General features: G+C 46.1%; 1 protein-coding gene across 3 annotated transcripts in view; it reads right to left on the bottom strand.

Annotated features, from left to right (window-relative positions):
• Positions 1–11,575: 11,575 nt before the first annotated feature.
• ache (acetylcholinesterase) overlaps positions 11,576–20,439 on the bottom strand; it is a 64,502-nt gene continuing 55,638 nt past the window's right edge. For 2 of the 3 annotated variants that reach the window (XM_047386111.1, XM_047386112.1), the window contains exons 6-9: positions 19,420–19,650; positions 18,984–19,176; positions 18,234–18,403; positions 11,576–13,630 (exon numbers count right to left, since the gene is read on the bottom strand). In XM_047386111.1, the coding sequence (XP_047242067.1) occupies positions 13,509–13,630; positions 18,234–18,403; positions 18,984–19,176; positions 19,420–19,650 (716 nt within the window). In that variant the 3' untranslated portion in view covers positions 11,576–13,508. The remainder of the gene's footprint in view (positions 13,631–18,233; positions 18,404–18,983; positions 19,177–19,419; positions 19,651–20,439) is intronic. The other variant, XM_047386113.1, reaches the window with a different exon arrangement.

Below are 20,439 nucleotides of genomic sequence, written 5' to 3'. Positions count from 1 at the left end.
GTTTTCGAATTGCCGCTGTTCGAAGAAGAGAAATTAGCCTTATGCAGATTTATCTTCAGACCTTGCTGGCGCTCACAGTGAAAGAATCTTTTTGATACCTTTTATCGTTTTGTCATAAAAAAGGTTTGTTTAGGAGTACCAAATTTGTCCTGCCCAAAATCGCTTAAAATTGAAACATTTCAAAATTATCCACTTTTCTACAGTGTCATATCTCCTACAAGGATTTATGTAGACACACGAAAATCTCCAGGATTGTTCACCGATCCCTGCTGATACCTATGGTCCAAACATGTTTTGGATACCTTTTATCGTTTTCTCGTGAAGTAGGTTTGATTGAGAGTGGAAAATTCACCTTCACTCGGGTTAAATATTGTCAAAATTCTCCACTTTTCATAGGGTCACACCTCCCAGACAGACTTTTGTAGAAACTTGAGAAGCTCCATGATTGTTCAGCAAGGCCTGCTGATTCATACGGTGCAGGAATCAAATCGATAGCCCTTATAGTTTCCGAGTTATTAGACGTTGTTAGAGAGCATGTTCAGGCATTTTTCTGTTTTTCTCCATTTGTCCCTTTCTTTTCACCTTGTGTTGTGCCTTTAATATTATATTTTCAGCAAAAACGTGTTAATATTCTCGTTCCCCTTACGGTTTCCGAGTTATGGGTGGTCGTTCGGGAGCATGCACCTCCATGTTAAAAGCCCAGGCCCGGGGGAGACAATAGTGAGGTGATGCATTAGAAATGCTGCAGGTGTCAAGTTACACTGACACTCTTTGCTGATTGGCTGATTCACTCCTCACTGTTCTATTTGTAGCTCTGTGTATCTTGCACTGTATATGTCTGTATGTGACTCTGCCTTTCTTCTCTCCCTGTCTCCTACTCAGACACACACAAGAGTGTTGGTTACTTACTGTAACCCCAGATTCTATGAGTATAGGCGCAGCCCTTTAAGGCTATTGCTAGTGGGTTTATCCCTTCGCGCGCAGCGCAGCACTGAAAACTTTAGTCCACGCCCACCTGCTGTGTGGGCCCCACTCCGGTCCATATAAATTACGGTGAGACCAGACAAACGGCTCCCAAATAGCTTTTTCTTCAGCCATTCAGGGACCAGTGAGGCCCAGAACTTAATGGGCTGCGCCTATACTCATAGAATCTGGGGTTACAGTACGTAACCAACGTTCTATTTCGTATAGGCTTCGCCCTTTAAGGCTATCGCTAGTGGGTTAAAGGCGAAGCAGGATGTAGTCTATGCCTCACTGGGTCCATCCAGACCACAACTGAACATCTGCTCGCCTAATGACACCAAAAATCAGCCTTCTGAATGCGTCATGACACACTCTAAGCGTCTTGCGCATCACAATGAACAGAGAAAATATCTGGTCAGGGAAAGGCTGAGATAACAGACCTGCTGCTGTAATTGGAAAATGAAGGTTACGAACTGTAACAGTGTAACGATGAGCAGAGCAGGTCAAAAATCTCCATGAGGGAACGTGGAGACAGATCAGCAGCTGGATCATGCGTAATGATGCGGCAGAACAACCTCGTGTGCCACAGACAACACAGCAGAGGAGAATAACCTCTGTTCACACAGAGGCTTAATGAATACAGCCGCAGTGACAATAACATCATAAGTCACGAACAGTGGCTGATAATAATATTACGGCACCCTGCGTCTGCATGCAGGAAGGGTGACGAAATAACAGTCATTCTGTCAGAACCCTGAGAACAGAATGAGTCATGGAGAAACCTGACACGTCTCGCAGGTAGAAACGAATAAATGAGCATGGAGAAGACCATGAGGCTGCTGTGCAGATGTCCTCCACTGTCATTCCTCCATGCAGAGCCGTGGAGTATGAAATCCCCCTGATCGAATTAGCTCTGAGATTCTCTGGAGGATCCAATCCAGAGGAAATATAAGCCTGTGAAATAGCTTCACACAGCCAATGTGAGAGGCGCTGGACAGATAGAGGACGTCCTGCAGAGTTTTCTCTGTAATGCACGAACAGACGCTGGGAGCGGCGCAGTGCAGCCGTGCGCGCGCTTTCAGGTTACGTAGCGCAGTGCAGCCGTGCGCGCTACGTAACCTGAAAGCGCGTGCACGGGACAGGACAGAGGAGATGAGAGGTGGCCTCCTCTTCAGAGTTATGAGGAGGAGGATAAAAACCATCCAGAGTTATCACTCTCGATCTGAACAAACTCATGATGCTTTTAGGGTTAGGACGCAGCACAGCTGAGCTGCCGTCGGCTCGTATTCTGAGACATGAAGGAGCGACAGAGAGCGCAGATAAATCGCTCACTCTCTTCGCAGATGTCAGAGCTAACAGCAGGGCTGTTTTAAAAGACAGAAATTTTAGTGGAGCCTGATCTAAGGGCTCAAATGGGGCTTTAACCAGTGCGCGCAGGACGAACGCTAAATCCCACTGAGGGACTAAGGGGCGTGACACGGGTCTGTGTCTACGTACACCCCACAGAAAACGCTTCATCCGCGGGTGGTTAAAAACCGTTCTGTCACCAAAACCCTCATGACAGGAAGAAATAGCTGCAGCATAAGTTTTAATGGTGCTGAAAGCTAAATTCCTGTTCATCAGCTGCTGGAGGAATGACAGCACACAGCCTAATGGACATGAAAAAGGCTCCACGCCTTTCTCTGCGCCCCAGCGCTGAAAAGCTGCCCACTTTGATGTGTATGACGCTGTGGTAGAGGGGGATCTTGCGCCCTGAATCGTGCGCACCACATTGTGCGGGAGACCCAGCCTTTCTAAGTGCTCCCGTTCAGCGGCCAGACCCAGAGATGCTGACCTAACTCTGGGACGCTCCTGATTGCCCCTCCCGCCTGGAGGCAGCTGCCACGGGCGACCTGACACCAGCTGCTGCAGGCTCGGAAACCATGGCGCGCTTTTGCGCTCGGGGGCTACGAGAATCACTGAGAGCTGTTCCTCTCGGATTCGATCCAGGAGCCGCGGGATCAGCGGAACTGGTGGAAAGGCATAAAGGAGCGTTTTCGGCCACGGGCTGTGAGCAAAGGCGTCCAGTCCTAATGGTGGATCCTCCCGTGGGCTCAGTGAGAACCACAACTGGCATTGTGCGTTCTCCCGTGTGGCGAAAAGATCCACTGCTGCTTTCCCAAACCTGCTCCAGATCTGAACAATCAGCTAGGGGTGGAGACTCCAGTCCCCGGGACGAGGACCACCTCTGGACATGATGTCCGCTCCTCTGTTCAGGACGCCGGGGATGTACACTGCTCTGATGGAGAGCAGGTTCATGCGCGGCCAGCACAGCAGCCGCCTGGAAATGTTTAGCAGCTGAGCGGAGCGCACACCTCCCTGGCGATTTATGTACGCTGCTGCCACTCTGTTGTCTGTGTGGATCAGAACATGCTGATCCCGCAGCAGAGGAGCAAAATGCTGTGTCACCTTCCACACTGTGAGAAGCTCCAGCACGTTTATGTGGAGAGACATGTGGTCTGGCCACTGTGCTCCCACCGCCTGAGACTGACACGTTCCTCCCCATCCCGACAGGGATGCGTCTGTGAACACTGAGACGTGTGACGCCGGTCTGCTGAGGGGAACTCCCTCTGACAGGATGCGGGGATTTCCAGGTCGGGTCCCACTGAAGGAGGGACTGAGATCATCCGCCTCTTCTGACGTACAGGATCTATGCGCAGGCGGATGAACCATCTCTGAAGACGTCTCATATGAAGCAGACCCAGCGGAACAACCACGTGAGCCGCTGACATCATTCCTAGTAATCGCATAAGTGACAGAGCTGTCACTACGCTGTGGGGTTTGACATGGATGAGAAGCGCTGACAGCGCGTCTGTTCTTGGCTGAGAGAGCCGGGCTCTCATTGTGGCTGAGTTTAACTCCACCCCCAGATAAACGATCATCCGGGATGGGAAAACAGAACTTTTTTGCCAGTTTATTGAAAACCCCAGAACTGTCAGATGTGCGGCCAGCTTCTTTGTCTGTACCGCTGCTTCCTCTCTGGACCGAGCCAGCAAAAGCAGGTCGTCCAGATAAAAGAGGATCCTCATCCCTGCCGAGCGCAGCGGCTGCAACGCTGTCTCCACACATCTGGAGAACGTGCGTGGGGCGAGAGAGTAACAGAACGGCAGGCGGTTGTATTGATATGAGATCCCCTGATAAGTGAAACGCAGATATTTGCGGTGTTTCGGGATGATGGGGATGTGAAAATAAGCATCCTTCAGATCTATGGAGGTGAACCAGTCGTTCTGGTGAACGTTCTCCATCACCTGTCTGACTGTCAGCATGTGGAAACGTCTCTCCATGATCGCTTTGTTGAACAGGGACAGATCGAGAATCGGTCTCATACCTCCTGTTTTCTTGGGAACCAGAAAATAACGAGAATAAAACCCTGTGTTTTCCTCTCCGCGAGGAACCCTGGATGACGATTTTATCAGGAGTTCCTGCATTTCTGACATGAGAGCGGAGCTCTGCTCCGGGGAGGACAGGACTGTCTCCAAAATCCCTCTGAACGGTGGGGGCGGAGACAGGAACTGCAGCGTGTAACCTCTGCTGATCAGTCTGTCCATCCACCTGTCCAGGGAACATACGCGCCGCCACTCTGATTAGTGCTCTGAGAGCGGCCGCGCATTTATCTGTGGTGCCATGGTGCTCATGGATACGAGCCAGGCTAGAGCCCCTACCGCCGTTACCCGACTTGGATTCTGATCGGAGGTAACCCATGGGGGGCTCGGATCGAAAGGTCTGTAAACCAGCCTCACCAGGGGGATATTCACCCAGGCTCGCAGCTTGGTGTTGAGCGGGGACATCACTGATGCGCCGCTTCGTAGAGAGCTGCTGTTGTGCATCCTCTGTGATCTCACCCACTGACAGCTGGGGAGGACAGGACGGAGAAGGCAGCGAGCGTGGCTCTACCGGAACAACATAGGATGCTCTTGTGGAGTCATGCTTTGAAACTTTGAGACCGTGGGGCCTCTTAAACGGCCGTTTAAAAGGGGCCGTCTCATTAGGAGTGGAGGATGTGTGTGAAGAAAGCACAGCGAGATTATACGATCTGGCTGAGCCGGAATAAAACGGAAACTTGCTCTTAGAGAAATTTATGTGTTTTATTTCAAAACAATCAGTTTTACACACATCCCCCCCCACCAGTCACTTTTTAAATCTCCGCCATGGCTCCTGTGGAGGGTTGGACCAAGCGCACGCCAACTGTGGCAGTGGGCGGAGGAACTCGGGGAGCTGCGGCAGCGGCCGTGGAGTGTCTGTGCTGCTGCTGCTGATCACGGCGATCCCGCCAGCGGCCGGTGGTATGGGACGACCGGAAGCCAGAACGATAAAGAGACCCATGTCTCTTGACCCGCTCAAGTTTCTCTTGAGAGGTCTGCATTTGGCCCAGCATGGACTGGAAATGAGGACCGAACAGCCCATCTGGACTGATCGGACCCTCCAGTAACTCCCTCTTAAAATCCTCAGGGATGGAGGAGGAGAGCTGAAGCCACATCTGTCGCTGTAGCAAGGTCTGCCAGGCAGCGATGCGGGAGGAGCACACAGCCGACGCCGCACAGAGGTTGAGGATGGTGTCTGCAAGATTGCAGAATTCCTCCACATCCTCCGGAGGCAGCTCCATCCCCCGAGCCTTCTTGGAGATGGCGTAGGCCAGGAAAGCGGTGTTGTTGGTTGCCGCAGCGACCTGAGCGGCACATTGGTGGGAGCGATCAGTCAGTCTGGTTGTGATCTGATCACTGGGGGAGGGGGGCACAGACCGTCGTCCGATGCGCCGGGCCGACCTAACCCCAAAAACTGCCGACAGACTGGGCTCCAGAGCAGGAACTGGGGGAAACCCCTGATCCGTCAGGGACTCCACCCTCGTGATGGGTGTGAAGGTGGAGACCGGTGCCTTTAGCTGAAGCGGCTCTGCCGCTGCTCCCAACAGGTAAGCAGTTACCGCAGGAAAACGGGGCCAAACCGGATCTCGGCGAGTTGAATGAGCAGGGGCGAATTTTCCCGCCAGGTCGTCAGTCGGGAACTGGGCTAAAGGCGCGGGAACAGGGACACCTTTAGCCTCAGCTACTTTAGCGATGATGTCCGGCAGTGCGCTAACAAGTGCGCCCATCATCGGAAAGGGGGTGGTCGCCGACATCGGGAGGCCCTGAGCCTGGACTGATTTTGTATCTGCCTCCGCGTCCTCCGTCCAGAGGAAGGGAGTGGAGATATCAGTCGCTGTCTCTGGGGCGGAATTGTCCGATTCCCGCCCAACACCAAAGATGTCCAATGTCTCATCGAGGGAGCATTGGTCCGCTACGGGAAATTCCCCTTCTAGCGGGGAGAAAATGGTTAGCCGCCGTTGCTTCTCTTCCAGAGGCAGACGCCTGCAGGAAGGGCAGGTGGACTGCGGGGTCAAGGCCAGGCTTGCATGATCAGGACCGAGGCAGCCCTCGCAGATGGCATGCAGGTCATAACTCATGATGTAGCCAGTGTTACAAGCCGGGCAGAGGCGGATAGTGCAGACACTAGCTATGGTTCTTCTTGAATCAGTGCTCTTAAGCTGTCGCTGAAGAAAAATGGGAGCCGCTTGTCCGGTCTCACCGTAATTTATATGGACCGGGGTGGGGCCCACACAGCAGGTGGGCGTGGACTAAAGTTTTCAGTGCTGCGCTGCGCGCGAAGGGATAAACCCACTAGCGATAGCCTTAAAGGGTCCATCAAAAAAGAAGCTGTAGTGGCTGTGGGTGATATGCTACTGGGGAAAGATTCTACTGTTTTTGTCTTTATATTGATGAACCTTTTTTTATCTTAGCATATGTTTTTAGAACTATACGAAATAGAACCATGACACACACACACACACACACACACACATCCCTTTTTTACTGTCTTTTTGAGGAGTTTGGATTGACTTCCATACATGTTCATTCATTTCTATGGCCTAAACCTGACCCGACGCCTTCATAGGAAGCAACTACATGGCGGCCATTTTGTGTTGAGCACTTAAACTGATGTACTGCTGTTCCAACAGTGATTAAATTTAAAAGGCAATTTCATAGAGTGTTGCATATAGGCTGTTAGCACATCAGAACCTGGAACAAGTCTCTATCAGAACCAGACACAAACTCTGTCAGAACCAAGAGGGATATCTCCATCAGAACCAGTTAGGAACCTTCCATCAGAACCAGACCCAAACTCTGTCAGAACCTTGTTTAAAATCCGTCAGAATCAGATGGAAACTCAATCAGAACCAGGAAAAAACGTCCATTAGAACGAGAATTAAATCTCTATCAGAACCTGCTACAAATCTCCATCAGAACCATGTACAAACCTCCATCTCAACCAGGTCCAGGGTCTATCAGAACCAGGTCAAACCTATCAGAACCAGGAAGAAAACTCCACCAGAGCCAGGTCCAAATCTCCTTCAGAATCTGGACGTCCCTTCTATCAGAACCAGGTCCAACATTCATCAGAACCAGACCCAAACTCCATCAGAACCAGGAGGAATTCTTCATCAGAACCAGTTAGGAACCCTCCATCAGAACCAGACCCAAACTCCATCAGAACCAGGAACAAATCTCCATCAAAACCAGACCCAAACTCCATCAGAACCAGGAGGAATTCTCCATCAGCACCAGTTAGACACCCACTATCAGAACCTGGTCCAAACTCAATCAGAACCAGAAAGAAACCTCTATCAGAACCAGTTCAGAAATCCATCAGAAACTGGAGAACATTTCCATCAGAACCAGACCCAAACTCCATCAGAACCAAGAGGAAATCTCCATCAGAACCAGCTAGAAACCTTCCACCAGAACCAGGTCCAAACTCTGTCAGAACCAGGAACAAATATCCATCCAAATATTCCATAAAGCTTCATGAAAATCATAAACAATAATCCATCAGTACCAGCCAAACTCCATCAGAACCAGAAAAAAAACTCTGTAAGAACCAGGTCCAAAATCCATCAGAACCTGGTACAAATCTTCATCAGAACCATGTACAAAACTCCATCTGAACCAGGTCAAAGTCTATCAGAACCATGTCCAACATTAATCAGAACCAGACCCAAACTCAATCAGAACCAGGAGGAATTCTTCATCAGAACCAGTTAGGAACCATCCATCAGAATCACACCCAAACTCCAGCAGAACCAGGAACAAATCTCCATCAGAACCAGACCCAAACTCCATCAGAACCAGGAGGAATTCTCTATCAGGACCAGTTAGTCACCGACTATCAGAACCTGGTCCAAACTCAATCAGAACCAGAAAGAAACCTCTATCAGAACCACTTCAGAAATCCATCAGAACCTGGAGAAAATCACCATCAGAACCAGACCCAAACTCCATCAGAACCAAGAGGAAATCTCCATCAGAACCAGCTAGGAACCTTCCACCAGAACCAGGTCCAAACTCTGTCAGAACCAGGAACAAATATCCATCCAAACATTATATAAAGCTTCATGAAAATCATAAACAATCATCCATCAGTACCAGCCAAACTCCATCAAAACCAGAAAAAAAACTATTAGAATCACACCTGAGCTCAATCAGATCCAAGAGGAAATTTCCATCAGAACCAGTTATGAACCCTCCATCAGAACCAGGTCCAAACTCAATCAGAACCAGGAAGAAACTTTTATCAGAACCAGGCCAAAAATTAATCAGAACCTGGTACAAATCTCCATCAGGACCAGTTATAACCCTCCATCAGAACCTGGAACAAATCTCCATTAGAATCAGACCCAATACAAGCTGTATTTGAAATAGTACATGGCAGACCTTTTCCATTGCCATCAGAAATGGATGACATAGGAAAAGCACAGCAGGAAACATCATTAGCTGAATGGATGAATAAAATGTTACAAAAAAAAGAAGTACAGTTGTCCAGTAGTCTGCCAGTAAATTCTGCTCCGGTTTCACAGAACAACTTGAGGCCTGGAGACCTGGTCCTGATTAAGACACTTCACAGAAAGGACTGGAGCACCCCCTGCTGGAGAGGGCCATACCGTGTTCTCCTGACCACACCGACAGCTCTGAAAATCACAGAGAGACCATCCTGGATCCACAAGAGCCACTGTAAGCTAATATTGCCATTACAGGAGCCAAACCAGCCGACGGGGTAACAGGGGAAAGACCGGGTACAAAGGGGTTGCAAACCCATATGGTCCAACATCTCAAACCGACAAAGAAAACAACTGACCTGTGCCCAATTTAGCATGGCTTTTTGTAACGTGTGGACAGGACTGATAAGCCTGAGCTTAATCCTGGTAGCAGGGCTCTTTCTCTGTTTAAGACAGGATCCACAGGATGTAACATCACACGAGAAGAGATGGACAAGATGGACATTGGACCCAAAAAGCAGATGATTATGATGACATGTTTTAAATGAATATATCTTCAATGCCTGAGTGTATTCATACATGTACTTCATAAAATGACCTAGCAGAAAATCAAAAGAAGTTGCTGTTTAAGTGAAATGAGAAAAAATGCAATGATGATATGAACAAGGCTTGTTTTAATTCTTTTATTTTTTATTATTACATTTTGTTTCTTTGTTTTATTATATTGTTTCACTTTGCCATGATTGGTGGGTGGTTGCCTAGGGGCGGAGGATATATATATATATATATATATATAAATATATATATATAGAGAGAGAGAGAGAGAGAGAGAGAGATAGAGAGAGAGAGAGAGAGAGAGAGAGAGAGAGAGATAGATAGATAGATAGATAGATAGATAGATAGATAGATAGATAGATAGATAGATAGATAGATAGATAGATAGATAGATAGATAGATAGATAGATAGATAGATAGATAGATAGATAGATAGATAGATAGATAGATAGATAGATAGATAGATAGATAGATTTTTGTTGTGGTTGTTGAAAAAAATGAAAAAAAGTGTTACAAGATTTTTGTTGACTTATAACAACAATTTAAGGGTGGAGGTATTTAGTAATAAGTTTGAGATATATACTGTATACAGGTTGTCCAGCGGAGGGTTCTGTGGGTACTGCTTAGAAATGCTAAGTCCCCTTTAGAGTGAGGTCCATGTGCAGACAACACCTTTGATCCAAAGCTGATGACCCTTGCAGCTGAGAAAAACAAAGTCAAGAGAACCTGGTACCCATAACAGAAACCCAAGCTGGTTTAGATAAAGGAAAAGCATATGACCCACTCGGAGTTTCTACCGATTTTGTCATATGATAAAGCTGTATTCTGGCATCAGAACCTGTCAAACCTTGAAGACCTTACTCTGCCAAATTTGTTTTTATAATTTTTCAATATTTCCTTATGTGTGAAATCTTTTGAGTTTAGTTTACAAAGAGGAATAACAATTTGTTAAATTAAAATCTTTATCATTGATCCATCCATTATCTACAACTGCTTTTCCTTGCAGGGGTACAGGGGCCGGTGCCTATCTCCAGCAGTCCTTGGGAGGGAGGAAATCCTGAATGTTCATTCTCGAGCTCTTTTAGAATTCTTTTTAATGAGTTAAATTTTATTTTTATTTGCTTATGTTGTAATCAGGTAATCATTGTATTAGTGTGATAACTAATAGTTCTTTTAGTTACTAGATGTAATATATTTAATTAATTACCAATTTAAATGTAAAAATCTTAATTGGGAGCATAATAAACTAAATATTCCTCTCATTCTTTTCATTGTATACAATTTAGGCTCCCTGACAAAGAGAATACATCTTTCAGTCAGGTATACTTCAATAGGCTACTAGAAAAAAACTATTTCATTGAATGAGACTGATGATCCTTTTGAACATGATTATGCCACCGATGCATTGTGTAAGCTTTAGTGAGACATTATTGCTATCCATTTACTAAAGTATGATGGGGAAATGGGACAAAAATGTGCCTGCTTCTGTGGTCCCTTTCTTCAACGTTTTCCTATTTCTGTTCTTTAAGTTTGCCAGCTCATTTTGAGATTGAATACTGTGTAGGCCTTTCATGATGGCTACTACATGTTTGATTATGGTGACCTCTTCTGGCTGGGGTTGGCGAGCATATTTAGATCATCAGCTCATCAAAAGTTGTAATTCTTTACTATCTGAAGGTTAAAAAACATTTAATAAATAAAACTTTTGTTGATCTGAAATGCTGCACCAAGAGTGCTAATCAAAATAAAAAATAAATCGTATTTCTTCAATTTAAGCCTCTCTTTACTGGTTCCCTGTTAAAGCCAGACTGAAATTTTAAATGATTCCTACATAAAAAGCTTTGAATCACCTTTGTGTTGGATTGGGACTATAAAAAAACTGAACTGCCTGAACTAACAGAACTTTAGCCGCCTAATAAATTAACTTCGGCAAATAAGTGTTTTAAGTAATTTTCTGACTTCTGTTTTTACCTCATTGACTATTTTTCAGAAAACGTATGAATTAAATGAATATCTTGATAGCAGGATTGTCCCTACTTAAAAAGCTGTAAGAGCCTTTCAGAGAGCTACCCACTCAACATTTTTCAAGTGTCATTAACTGGATGGAATAATTTTAGGACGGTGCACACAGAGCTCATCGTCAGCTGAAAACTCATTATGGTAAAAGTCTGATGTTGCATGCTGCCACTCAGTGAAAGTGTGAAATGGACAGATGCTGCAGTGTTTTTATTTTTGTTGCAATAGATTAATCACATCAGTACTGATGATACACAGCAATGTACTAAGAAGCCTTCAGCGCTTACAGTATTAGTGACTGGAACAAACAACCAAGAAGCAGAACATTGATACAAACAGAAAAACAAAAGGGATAAAGTTTATGGCACTTATGTTTAGTTTATACTCACAATAATATTGCTTTTAAAACACATCAATTCTCGATAGTTTAATCTTGTTAGTTATACTGTATTCACATATCAAATATATTCCTTTATTGATTTATTTATGTTATTGCTAACATCAAACATCGCTAACAATATATGTTAAAATTTCCTAGCTGTATAATAGTTTTGTATACAGTACACATTCTACAGCAAATAACAGTCCAAGTTTGGCAAGATAATCTGGGGATAATGGACTTTAGGACATGCATAACAGTTTCATAGATGCACAATGGAAAGTACATAGGCAGAGTTTTCCATTAAATAAGAGTGGAGGACACTGTCACTCATACAGCCTCTGACACATGCATTCCTTGCTTGTAGTAGACACAAGGTACAATTTCTTTTTAAATGTACTTCTTTTTAAAGCCAGCAACACAATTCTGAGACATGAAAGGGAGCTTCACATGCCAACAAAAGTGCTTGTTGAGTCAAAAGTCAATTAGGAGATTGAGAGCAACACACACAGACACACACACACACATACACACACACACACTCAGTTTTAGTGCCACAGAAAAAAAAGATGCAAACTACATTCATAAAGATTATGCAATGCTGCACATGGACTTTCTTCTTTCCAACACATCTCCACCTATCCTTCTTTCCCCCTCTTTTCTGCCCTTGCCTCCTCTCACTTCCCTTTCTCTTCCATTTTGCATCAATTTATCCAGTCATGCTGGCTGGCAGGCCAGAGGCTGAGCTAGCACTCTGTCACATTATCTTTCTGCTGAGTGAATTACTCTGCCTCCATTAGACTAACAAGAAAGGAGGACGGCACAGGGAGATGAAAATGTGGGTGGTGATAAAACTGAGGACCAGGAGAGAAGGATGAATCAGAAAAGTGGCACACTCAGATCAGTCTGAAGAAAAGGATGCATACTGAGGATGCTAAAAAGATGGGAGATGAGAGAGTAGAAAAATATTTCTGACATGGGAGAGACAGTGAATAGTAAGAGGAAGAGATAGGAAAGACAAGATGATTGAGAGGGGGATAAAAGAAACAGAAAAAAGAGAAGAAAAGCAGAATGAGGTGGTGGGCAAAAGGAAAGTAATGGATTGGGAGGAACAAATATAGAAGAAGAGGAGAGGTTAGATAGAATCAAATAGAAAGACTTGTGGGGTAACATGAGAGGAGGATGTAATGCTATGTATGACTTTAATACTCAGGAAATGGTACAAGAAAGCAAAAACATCACAAATGATAAGTGTAGTATCCTTAAAAGCGCTAAAATAAAATACAGGAAACTAAGTCTGCAACAAAAGCAAACCATGTTTGTAACTAGTCTAACAAAATTGTATGCTGCAAAAAAGCGATCCTCATGAAGCAAATATTAACTCAGATGAAATAGTATGATGAGGGAAAAAAGGGTGTAAACCTCCCATAGCGCAGTGTCACAATTTGACCAAGATCTAACCTAAACTGGGGTCTTCCAAGGCATGCAAACACACATACAGATGACAACATGTAGTCTTCAGGATCAGTTTCCTTCATCGTCTTTCCTTTAAAAACACAGATATTCACATTCAGTGAAACAACACTTTAATAAATAGTATAAATAATATAAATAAGGATAGACAGTGTTTTGAGTTTGTGTGTGTTGTGAAACCAAACAAAACAAATTCAGATGTCAGTGAGGGACAATAGAGAAAAATTAAACAGGACATGTATTTTTCACTCTCTCCACAATTTTATCATCTGGCTCTCAGAGGTCAGTGCAACGCTCTTGCTTGCTGTAGTGGTCAAACTGACTCTTCCAGTGCATCATATAGGAGGACCAGCGGTGAAACTCCATCTTCCACTGACGCTCTGCCTCGTCTATGTTGCCTGAGAATAACAGAAGAAGCAGGTGAGGATTAGAGCTTCACAAAAAACTCTGCTTTACTTTGTGTAATGCTGAGAGTAGTAGCATCCAGCAGATGGAAACGTCAGCATCAAAAGTCTATTTTCACATTTCCAATTAGTGGATAATTAGATGTCAGTGGCATGGTGGATTTTTATGAATGTCAAGGAGCACTATATCATTGTGGTACTGCTCTTTTTTATTTGTATTGTCTTTACTTTGCTCTGATGTATGCTTTTTGTTTTGTATATTTTTTTAAAAAGGTAAATAATAAGGCCTTTAGGGGCAACTGTGGCGATGGTGGCAGGGGTACGACTTGTTACCGGTGGGTTGCCGGTTTGAGCCCCAACTTTGTCTGTCTCAGTCGTTGTGTCCTTGGACAAGACACTTCACCTGCCTTGCCTACTGATGGTGATCAGAGGGCTCGGTGGTGCCGATTGTATGGCAGCTTCACTTGATAAGAGATTCCAGCATAACAATCGTGTTTTGACAACTGAGGAGAGGACAGCTACTAACATTTACTTCATGCAATTAAGTGTCAGCAACTGAACTTACAGTCGCAGTTTCCTCATTTAATTTCATTACATCAGTTTGTAGATATACATGTGAATATGTATGGGTATATGTTTTTGCTTTGCGATTATCTTTCCCACGTATATAATATTTTTTATTTTTTATACCCTTTAATGGTAGGAGAAGATTTATGGCTGGAAGGGAGGGGGGATTGTTTAGTTAAGTTCATAACATGTTGACAATGAAACTTTGCATTTCTGTTCGCATATTGGATCTGCATTTGACAAATAATAATAATGATAATAATAAGATAATTTAAAAAAGGAAATAATTAGGACAATGAACATTTTGGGGCTAAATCTGAAATGACATCAGATTTCGGAAAGGCATACTTTTATAGTTTATTATTTTATTTTTTTTCTGATTATCTTTATTTCTTGTTGTTATTTGGACCATATCTGGACCACAGGAAGCAGGCTGCATTTTATTTGGTCTGCATCTCAACAAACAATTTTCACTAAACACAGCCAAACATTTGACAGGCTTTGCAAAACCCAACTTATACACTAAATTTTAGGCTGAAACTGGACTATCTCAAATGGCATAAACAAAGTCAAGCTTTCAACATATTATTCTGGGCTAAAATGTCCATAGATATTCCATCTTTGGAGGGCAGGTAGACTCTGCTACTGCTCATTTTACTCTAAATTTACTATATCAAATGAGTTGTGACATTACCATAGTTGAGTTGTTTATCCCCGTTTACTCTATCACTTCAATTAGACCTTCTGTTCTAGATCAAAAAATGTGTATTATTTTTTTAAACTAAAGGCTCGTTCGTTCGTTCGTTCGTCGTCTTCCGCTTATCCGGGACCGGGTCGCGGGGGCAGCAGACTCAACGGAGACGCCCAGACGTCCCTCTTTCCAGACACCTCCTCCAGTTCCTCCAGTGGGAGCCCAAGGCGTTCCCAGGCCAGCCGAGAGACATAGTCCATCCAGCGTGTCCTGGGCCGTCCCCTGGGCCTCCTCCCGGTGGGACGTGCCTGGAACACCTCCCGAGGAAGGTGTCCAGGAGGCATCCGGTATAGATGCCCGAGCCACCTCGATGTGGAGGAGCAGCGGCTCTACTCCGAGCCCCTCCCGGATGGCCGAGCTCCTCACCCTATCTCTAAGGGAGTGCCCGGCCACCCTACGGAGGAAGCTCATTTCAGCCGCTTGTATCCGGGATCTCGTTCTTTTGGTCATGACCCAAAGTTCATGGCCATAGGTGAGGGTAGGAACGTAGACCGACCGGTAAATTGAGAGCTTTGCTTTTTGGCTCAGCTCTCTCTTCACCACAACGGACCGGCACAGCACCCCCATTACTGTGGCAGCCGCACCGATCCGTCTGTCGATCTCCCGCTCCATTCTTCCCTCACTCGTGAACAAGACCCCGAGATACTTAAACTCCTCCACTTGAGGCAGGAACTCCCCTCCGACCAGAAGAGGACAAGCCACCCTTTTCTGGTCGAGTACTATGGCCTCGGACTTGGAGGAGCTGATCCTCATCCCAGCCGCTTCACACTCGGCTGCGAACCGCCACAGTGCATGCTGTAGGTCTTGGCTAGAGGGGGCCAGCAGGACCACGTCATCTGCAAAAAGAAGAGACGAAATCCACTGGTCCCCAAACCCGACCCCCTCCGGCCCTTGGCTGCGTCTAGAAATCCTGTCTATAAAAGTTATGAACAGGAACGGTGACAAAGGGCAGCCCTTCCGGAGTCCAACATGCACTGGGAACAGGTCCGACTTAGTGCCGGCAATGCAGACCAAACTCCTGCTCCGCTCGTACAGGGACCGGATGGCCCCTAGTAAAGGGCCCCCGATTCCATACTCCTGGAGTACCCCCCACAGTGCATCACGAGGCACACAGTCGAATGCCTTCTCCAGGTCCAGAAAACACATGTGAACCGGTTGGGCAAACTCCCATGAACCCTCGAGCACCCTGTAGAGGGTATAGAGCTGGTCCAGTGTTCCACGGCCGGGACGAAAACCACACTGCTCCTCCTGAAGCCGAGGTTCGACTATTGGTCGGACTCTCCTCTCCAATGCCCTGGCGTAGGCCTTACCAGGGAGGCTGAGGAGTGTGATCCCCCTGTAGTTGGAACACACCCTCCGGTCCCCCTTCTTATGAAGGGGGACCACCACCCCAGTCTGCCAGTCCAGAGGCACTGTCCCCGACCTACACGCAATGTTGAAGAGACGTGTCAACCAGGACAGCCCTACAACATCCAGAGACTTGAGGTACTCAGGGCGGATCTCATCCACCCCCGAAACCTTGCCACCGCGGAGCTTTTTAACCACCTCGGTGACTTCAGCCTGGGTGATGAAAGAGTCCAACCCTGAGTCCCCAGCCTCTGTTTCCACCACGGAATGCGTGATGGCAGGATTGAGGAGATCCTCGAAGTACTCCTTCCACCACCCGATAATGTCCTCAGTCGAGGTCAGCAGTCTCCCGCCCCCACTATAAACAGTGTTGGCGAAGCACTGCTTCACCTTCCTGAGGCGACGGACGGTTTGCCAGAATCGCTTCGAGGCCAACCGGTAGTCCTTCTCCATGGCCTTACCGAACTCCTCCCAGGCCCGAGTTTTTGCCTCTGCCACAGCCTGGGCCGCAGCACGCTTGGCCTCACGGTACCCGTCAGCCGCCTCAGGAGTCCCACAAGCCAACCACAGCCGATAGGACTCCTTCTTCAGCTTAACAGCATCCCTTACTGCCGGTGTCCACCACCGGGTTCCGGGATTGCCGCCGCGACAGGCACCGCAGACCTTACGGCGGCAGCTACAGGCAGCAGCATTGACAATAGATGCGGAGAACATGGTCCACTCGGACTCTATGTCTCCAACATCCCCCGGGATCTGGTCGAAGCTCTCCCGGAAGTGGGAGTTGAATACATCCCTGGCCGAGGGCTCTGCCAGGCGTTCCCAGCAGACCCTCACTATGCGCTTGGACCTGCCAAGTCTGTCCGGCTTTCTCCTCCTCCAGCGGATCCAACTCACCACCAGGTGATGATCAGTGGACAGCTCAGCCCCTCTCTTCACCCGACTGTCCAAAACATGCGGCCGAAGGTCTGATGATACGACAACAAAGTCGATCATCGACCTCCTGCCTAGGGTGTCCTTGTGCCAGGTCCACTGATGGACACCTTTATGTTTGAACATGGTGTTCGTTATGGACAATCCGTGACTAGCACAGAAGTCCAATAACAAAACACCACTCGGATTCAGATCGGGGAGGCCATTCCTCCCGATCACGCCTCTCCAGGTGTCACTGTCGTTTACCCACGTGGGCGTTGAAGTCCCCCAGCAGAATAATGGAGTCCCCGGGAGGGGCACTATCCAGCACCCCCGACAGCGACGCCAAGAAGGCCGGATACTCTGCACTGCCACCCGGCCCGTAGGCTGAAATGATTGTCAGAGACCTCTCCCCAACCCGAAGGCGCAGGGATACGACCCTCTCATCCACTGGGGTAAACCCCAACACGAGACGGCTGAGCTGGGGGGCAACAAGCAAACCCACATCAGCCCGCCGCCTCTCCCCGTGGGCCACTCCAGAGTAGAACAGAGTCCAACCCCTCTCAAGGAGATGGGTTGCAGAGCCCACGGTGTGCGTGGAGGCGAGCCCGACTATTTCTAGTCGATATCTCTTGACCTCCTGCACAAGCTCAGGCTCCTTCCCCCCCAGCGAGGTTCCACGTCCCTAGAGCCAGCCTAAGCATCCGGGGATCAGGCCGCTGAGGTCTCCACTTTTGTCCGCCACCCAATCCTCTTTGCACCGGTCCCTCATGGTTCCCCCTGCAGGTGGTGGGCCCACTGGGGGATGGCCTCGCGTCTCTCGTTCGGGCTTGGCCCGGCCGGGTCCCGCGAGGAGCAACCCGGCCACCAGGCGCTCTCCGACGAGTCCCGACCCCAGGCCTGGCTCCAGGGTGGGACCCCGGCTCCCGTACCGGGCGACATCACGTGCCTCGATATTTTAAACTAAAGGCTGTCTCAGTAAATCCTTATGTGTAATAGTGAAGCATGAAGAACAACGTATACCTGTGATGTTCAGAAGGCGTGGCAGGAAGCGGTTCCAGAAAGCACACATCTGGTTGCGCAAACCTTTGTGGGTTTTTAGTGGTTCAGTGTTGAGTGTGACATGTTTCTGCTCATTCACAGTAAACACAGGCCAGCGTTTTCTACTGTCCAGCAGCCCATCGTTCGGATTTCTAACATGTAGCACAGATTGAAGCAGAAAGGATGTAAAGAAAAACAACAGGAAAACAGTCAGTTTTTTATCTGTCAGACTGGACAGAACAACACAGCTGTCGCTGTCACTACACACAACAACAACATATCCAATCTTGGCCCTGACAGATTATCTATAGGCATTTTTCATCCTTTTTATAGTATTTGTACACTGCCCTCCATTACATTACAAGCTGTAAGACATAATTCAGAATGTTAAAATGTTACTTTACTACAACTCTTCCAAAGTCAGGAAATAGCCTTTTATGAGATTGTATTTTGAGGAACTTTTGTTGTGGTTTTAAATATTAGAGTTGGTGATGCATTCATCTTTCACACAATCTTCCAGCTCTTTTCTAAAGATTAAATAGGGATTACCATGCTGCGTAGATGTTTGTTATGCAGTAAACTCACAACATAACTTCTTGCGTCTTGCTAGCTTAGGCTACTTTCAAACAAAGCAACTTAATGAATTTAAACAGATCAAGCTTCTTTGGTTCACTCTACTCTCAATACTGCCAGTCACAACAGGCTAATCATATTCAGTTTCTGATGTCTTACCCTGTTCGTGCAAAGTTAGCCCAGTACTTCATCATGCGCCGACTAAGATTCTTCTCTTCAATGGTATAATTGAGTCTCTTCTCCAGGGGCAATCCAAATACAAACTCGATTTCGTACCCATGAATTACTCCCATCCACTCTGGCCAGGCTAAATTAGAGGCCCTGTGATCAAAGAGGTAGAGGTATACCCCTCCTTTGGAAGCATGGGAAGAAAGGTTTATAAAGATGAATTTAATTTTGACATTTATTCATACATAGAATTTATTATTTATCTATGAAAAATACTGCTTTGTGAAGTTATCTATAATTTACTTTATTAACTCCCAACATGAGATATCATACAACATAATTGGCCCTTAGGCAGTAAAGGAAACCAATGCTTCCCTGAAGCTGACAGCTTTGTAAGATAAAGCACAGACTGAATGACATATCTTACCTTGTGAGTTTCCTGCACTGTTCATCATGCCTATATTCGCCTTAAGAGTATGGTGTTGAGCATATGAACGAGCAAAATGGGCCAGTGGACAAATGACATTGTGATCGCCCACTATGTCATCCATGGCATCACGGTTTTTCACTCCATTATTTTCGTCCATCCAGTCAGTATATTGCAGCACCACTGCCTCCCACCCAATATCATTTGCATGTGGTACGCTCATTCTTACACCTGGTAAAATAAAATGAAAATATCCCAGATATAAAAAAACATTCGTACTGTCTGAAAATCATTCTTAAATCTCTTTTTATTATTTCCAATGAACCATTCAGTTTCTTGACACTGTAAAAGGTCTTTAGCTATTTTTTACTTTGGGACAATTTTTTAAAAGTTTTCTCTTATTTTTAGTCCAGTGATGCTCCAAACTGACAACGTCAAGAGGAAACCTCAGGAAAACCACTACAATTGCTGATTTGCTGATGGTCACTCAAATGAAATGCTCCCTTCTTGATGGCCTTTAACATGCTTGAACAACTGGCTCCTCCCTATTCCCTGAATGCCATTTGACCATATGTTTGTTGTGATTGATGGACTTTGAAACTTAAAAATCACCCAAAGGACTTTTAATAGGGCTGTTTTCTACTGTAATCTTTCATCTGTGAATCTAAAGCTGCTGTCACATTTACTATCTTGCCATGGATTCGGTAAAAACACTTTGCGTGAGCTACGTGGGTCTAAATGTGAAGAAATCAAGTGCAGTTTGAGGAAAATCAAGTCCTGTCATGTCTTTAAAATATGCAGCTTTCATGATTTCCCCTTTTTTTTTTACCATGTCCTGTCCGGCAGAGAAGCACTCAGAATTGTTGTCTGAGTGTCAGGAAAAAGCCCAACAGATTTACTTTCACAAGTGCAACATGACAGCTAACGCTTTAAAGCTCTGCTTGATATTCATAAAAAGAAACTTTATTAGAAACTGCTTTGGGATTATTTTAGTTGTTACGGACACGGAGACAGAAATGG

The sequence above is a fragment of the Girardinichthys multiradiatus genome, chromosome 14, assembly GCF_021462225.1.
Source record: "Girardinichthys multiradiatus isolate DD_20200921_A chromosome 14, DD_fGirMul_XY1, whole genome shotgun sequence".
NCBI lineage: Eukaryota > Metazoa > Chordata > Actinopteri > Cyprinodontiformes > Goodeidae > Girardinichthys > Girardinichthys multiradiatus.
This window is presented reverse-complemented; position numbering and strand designations above follow the sequence as displayed.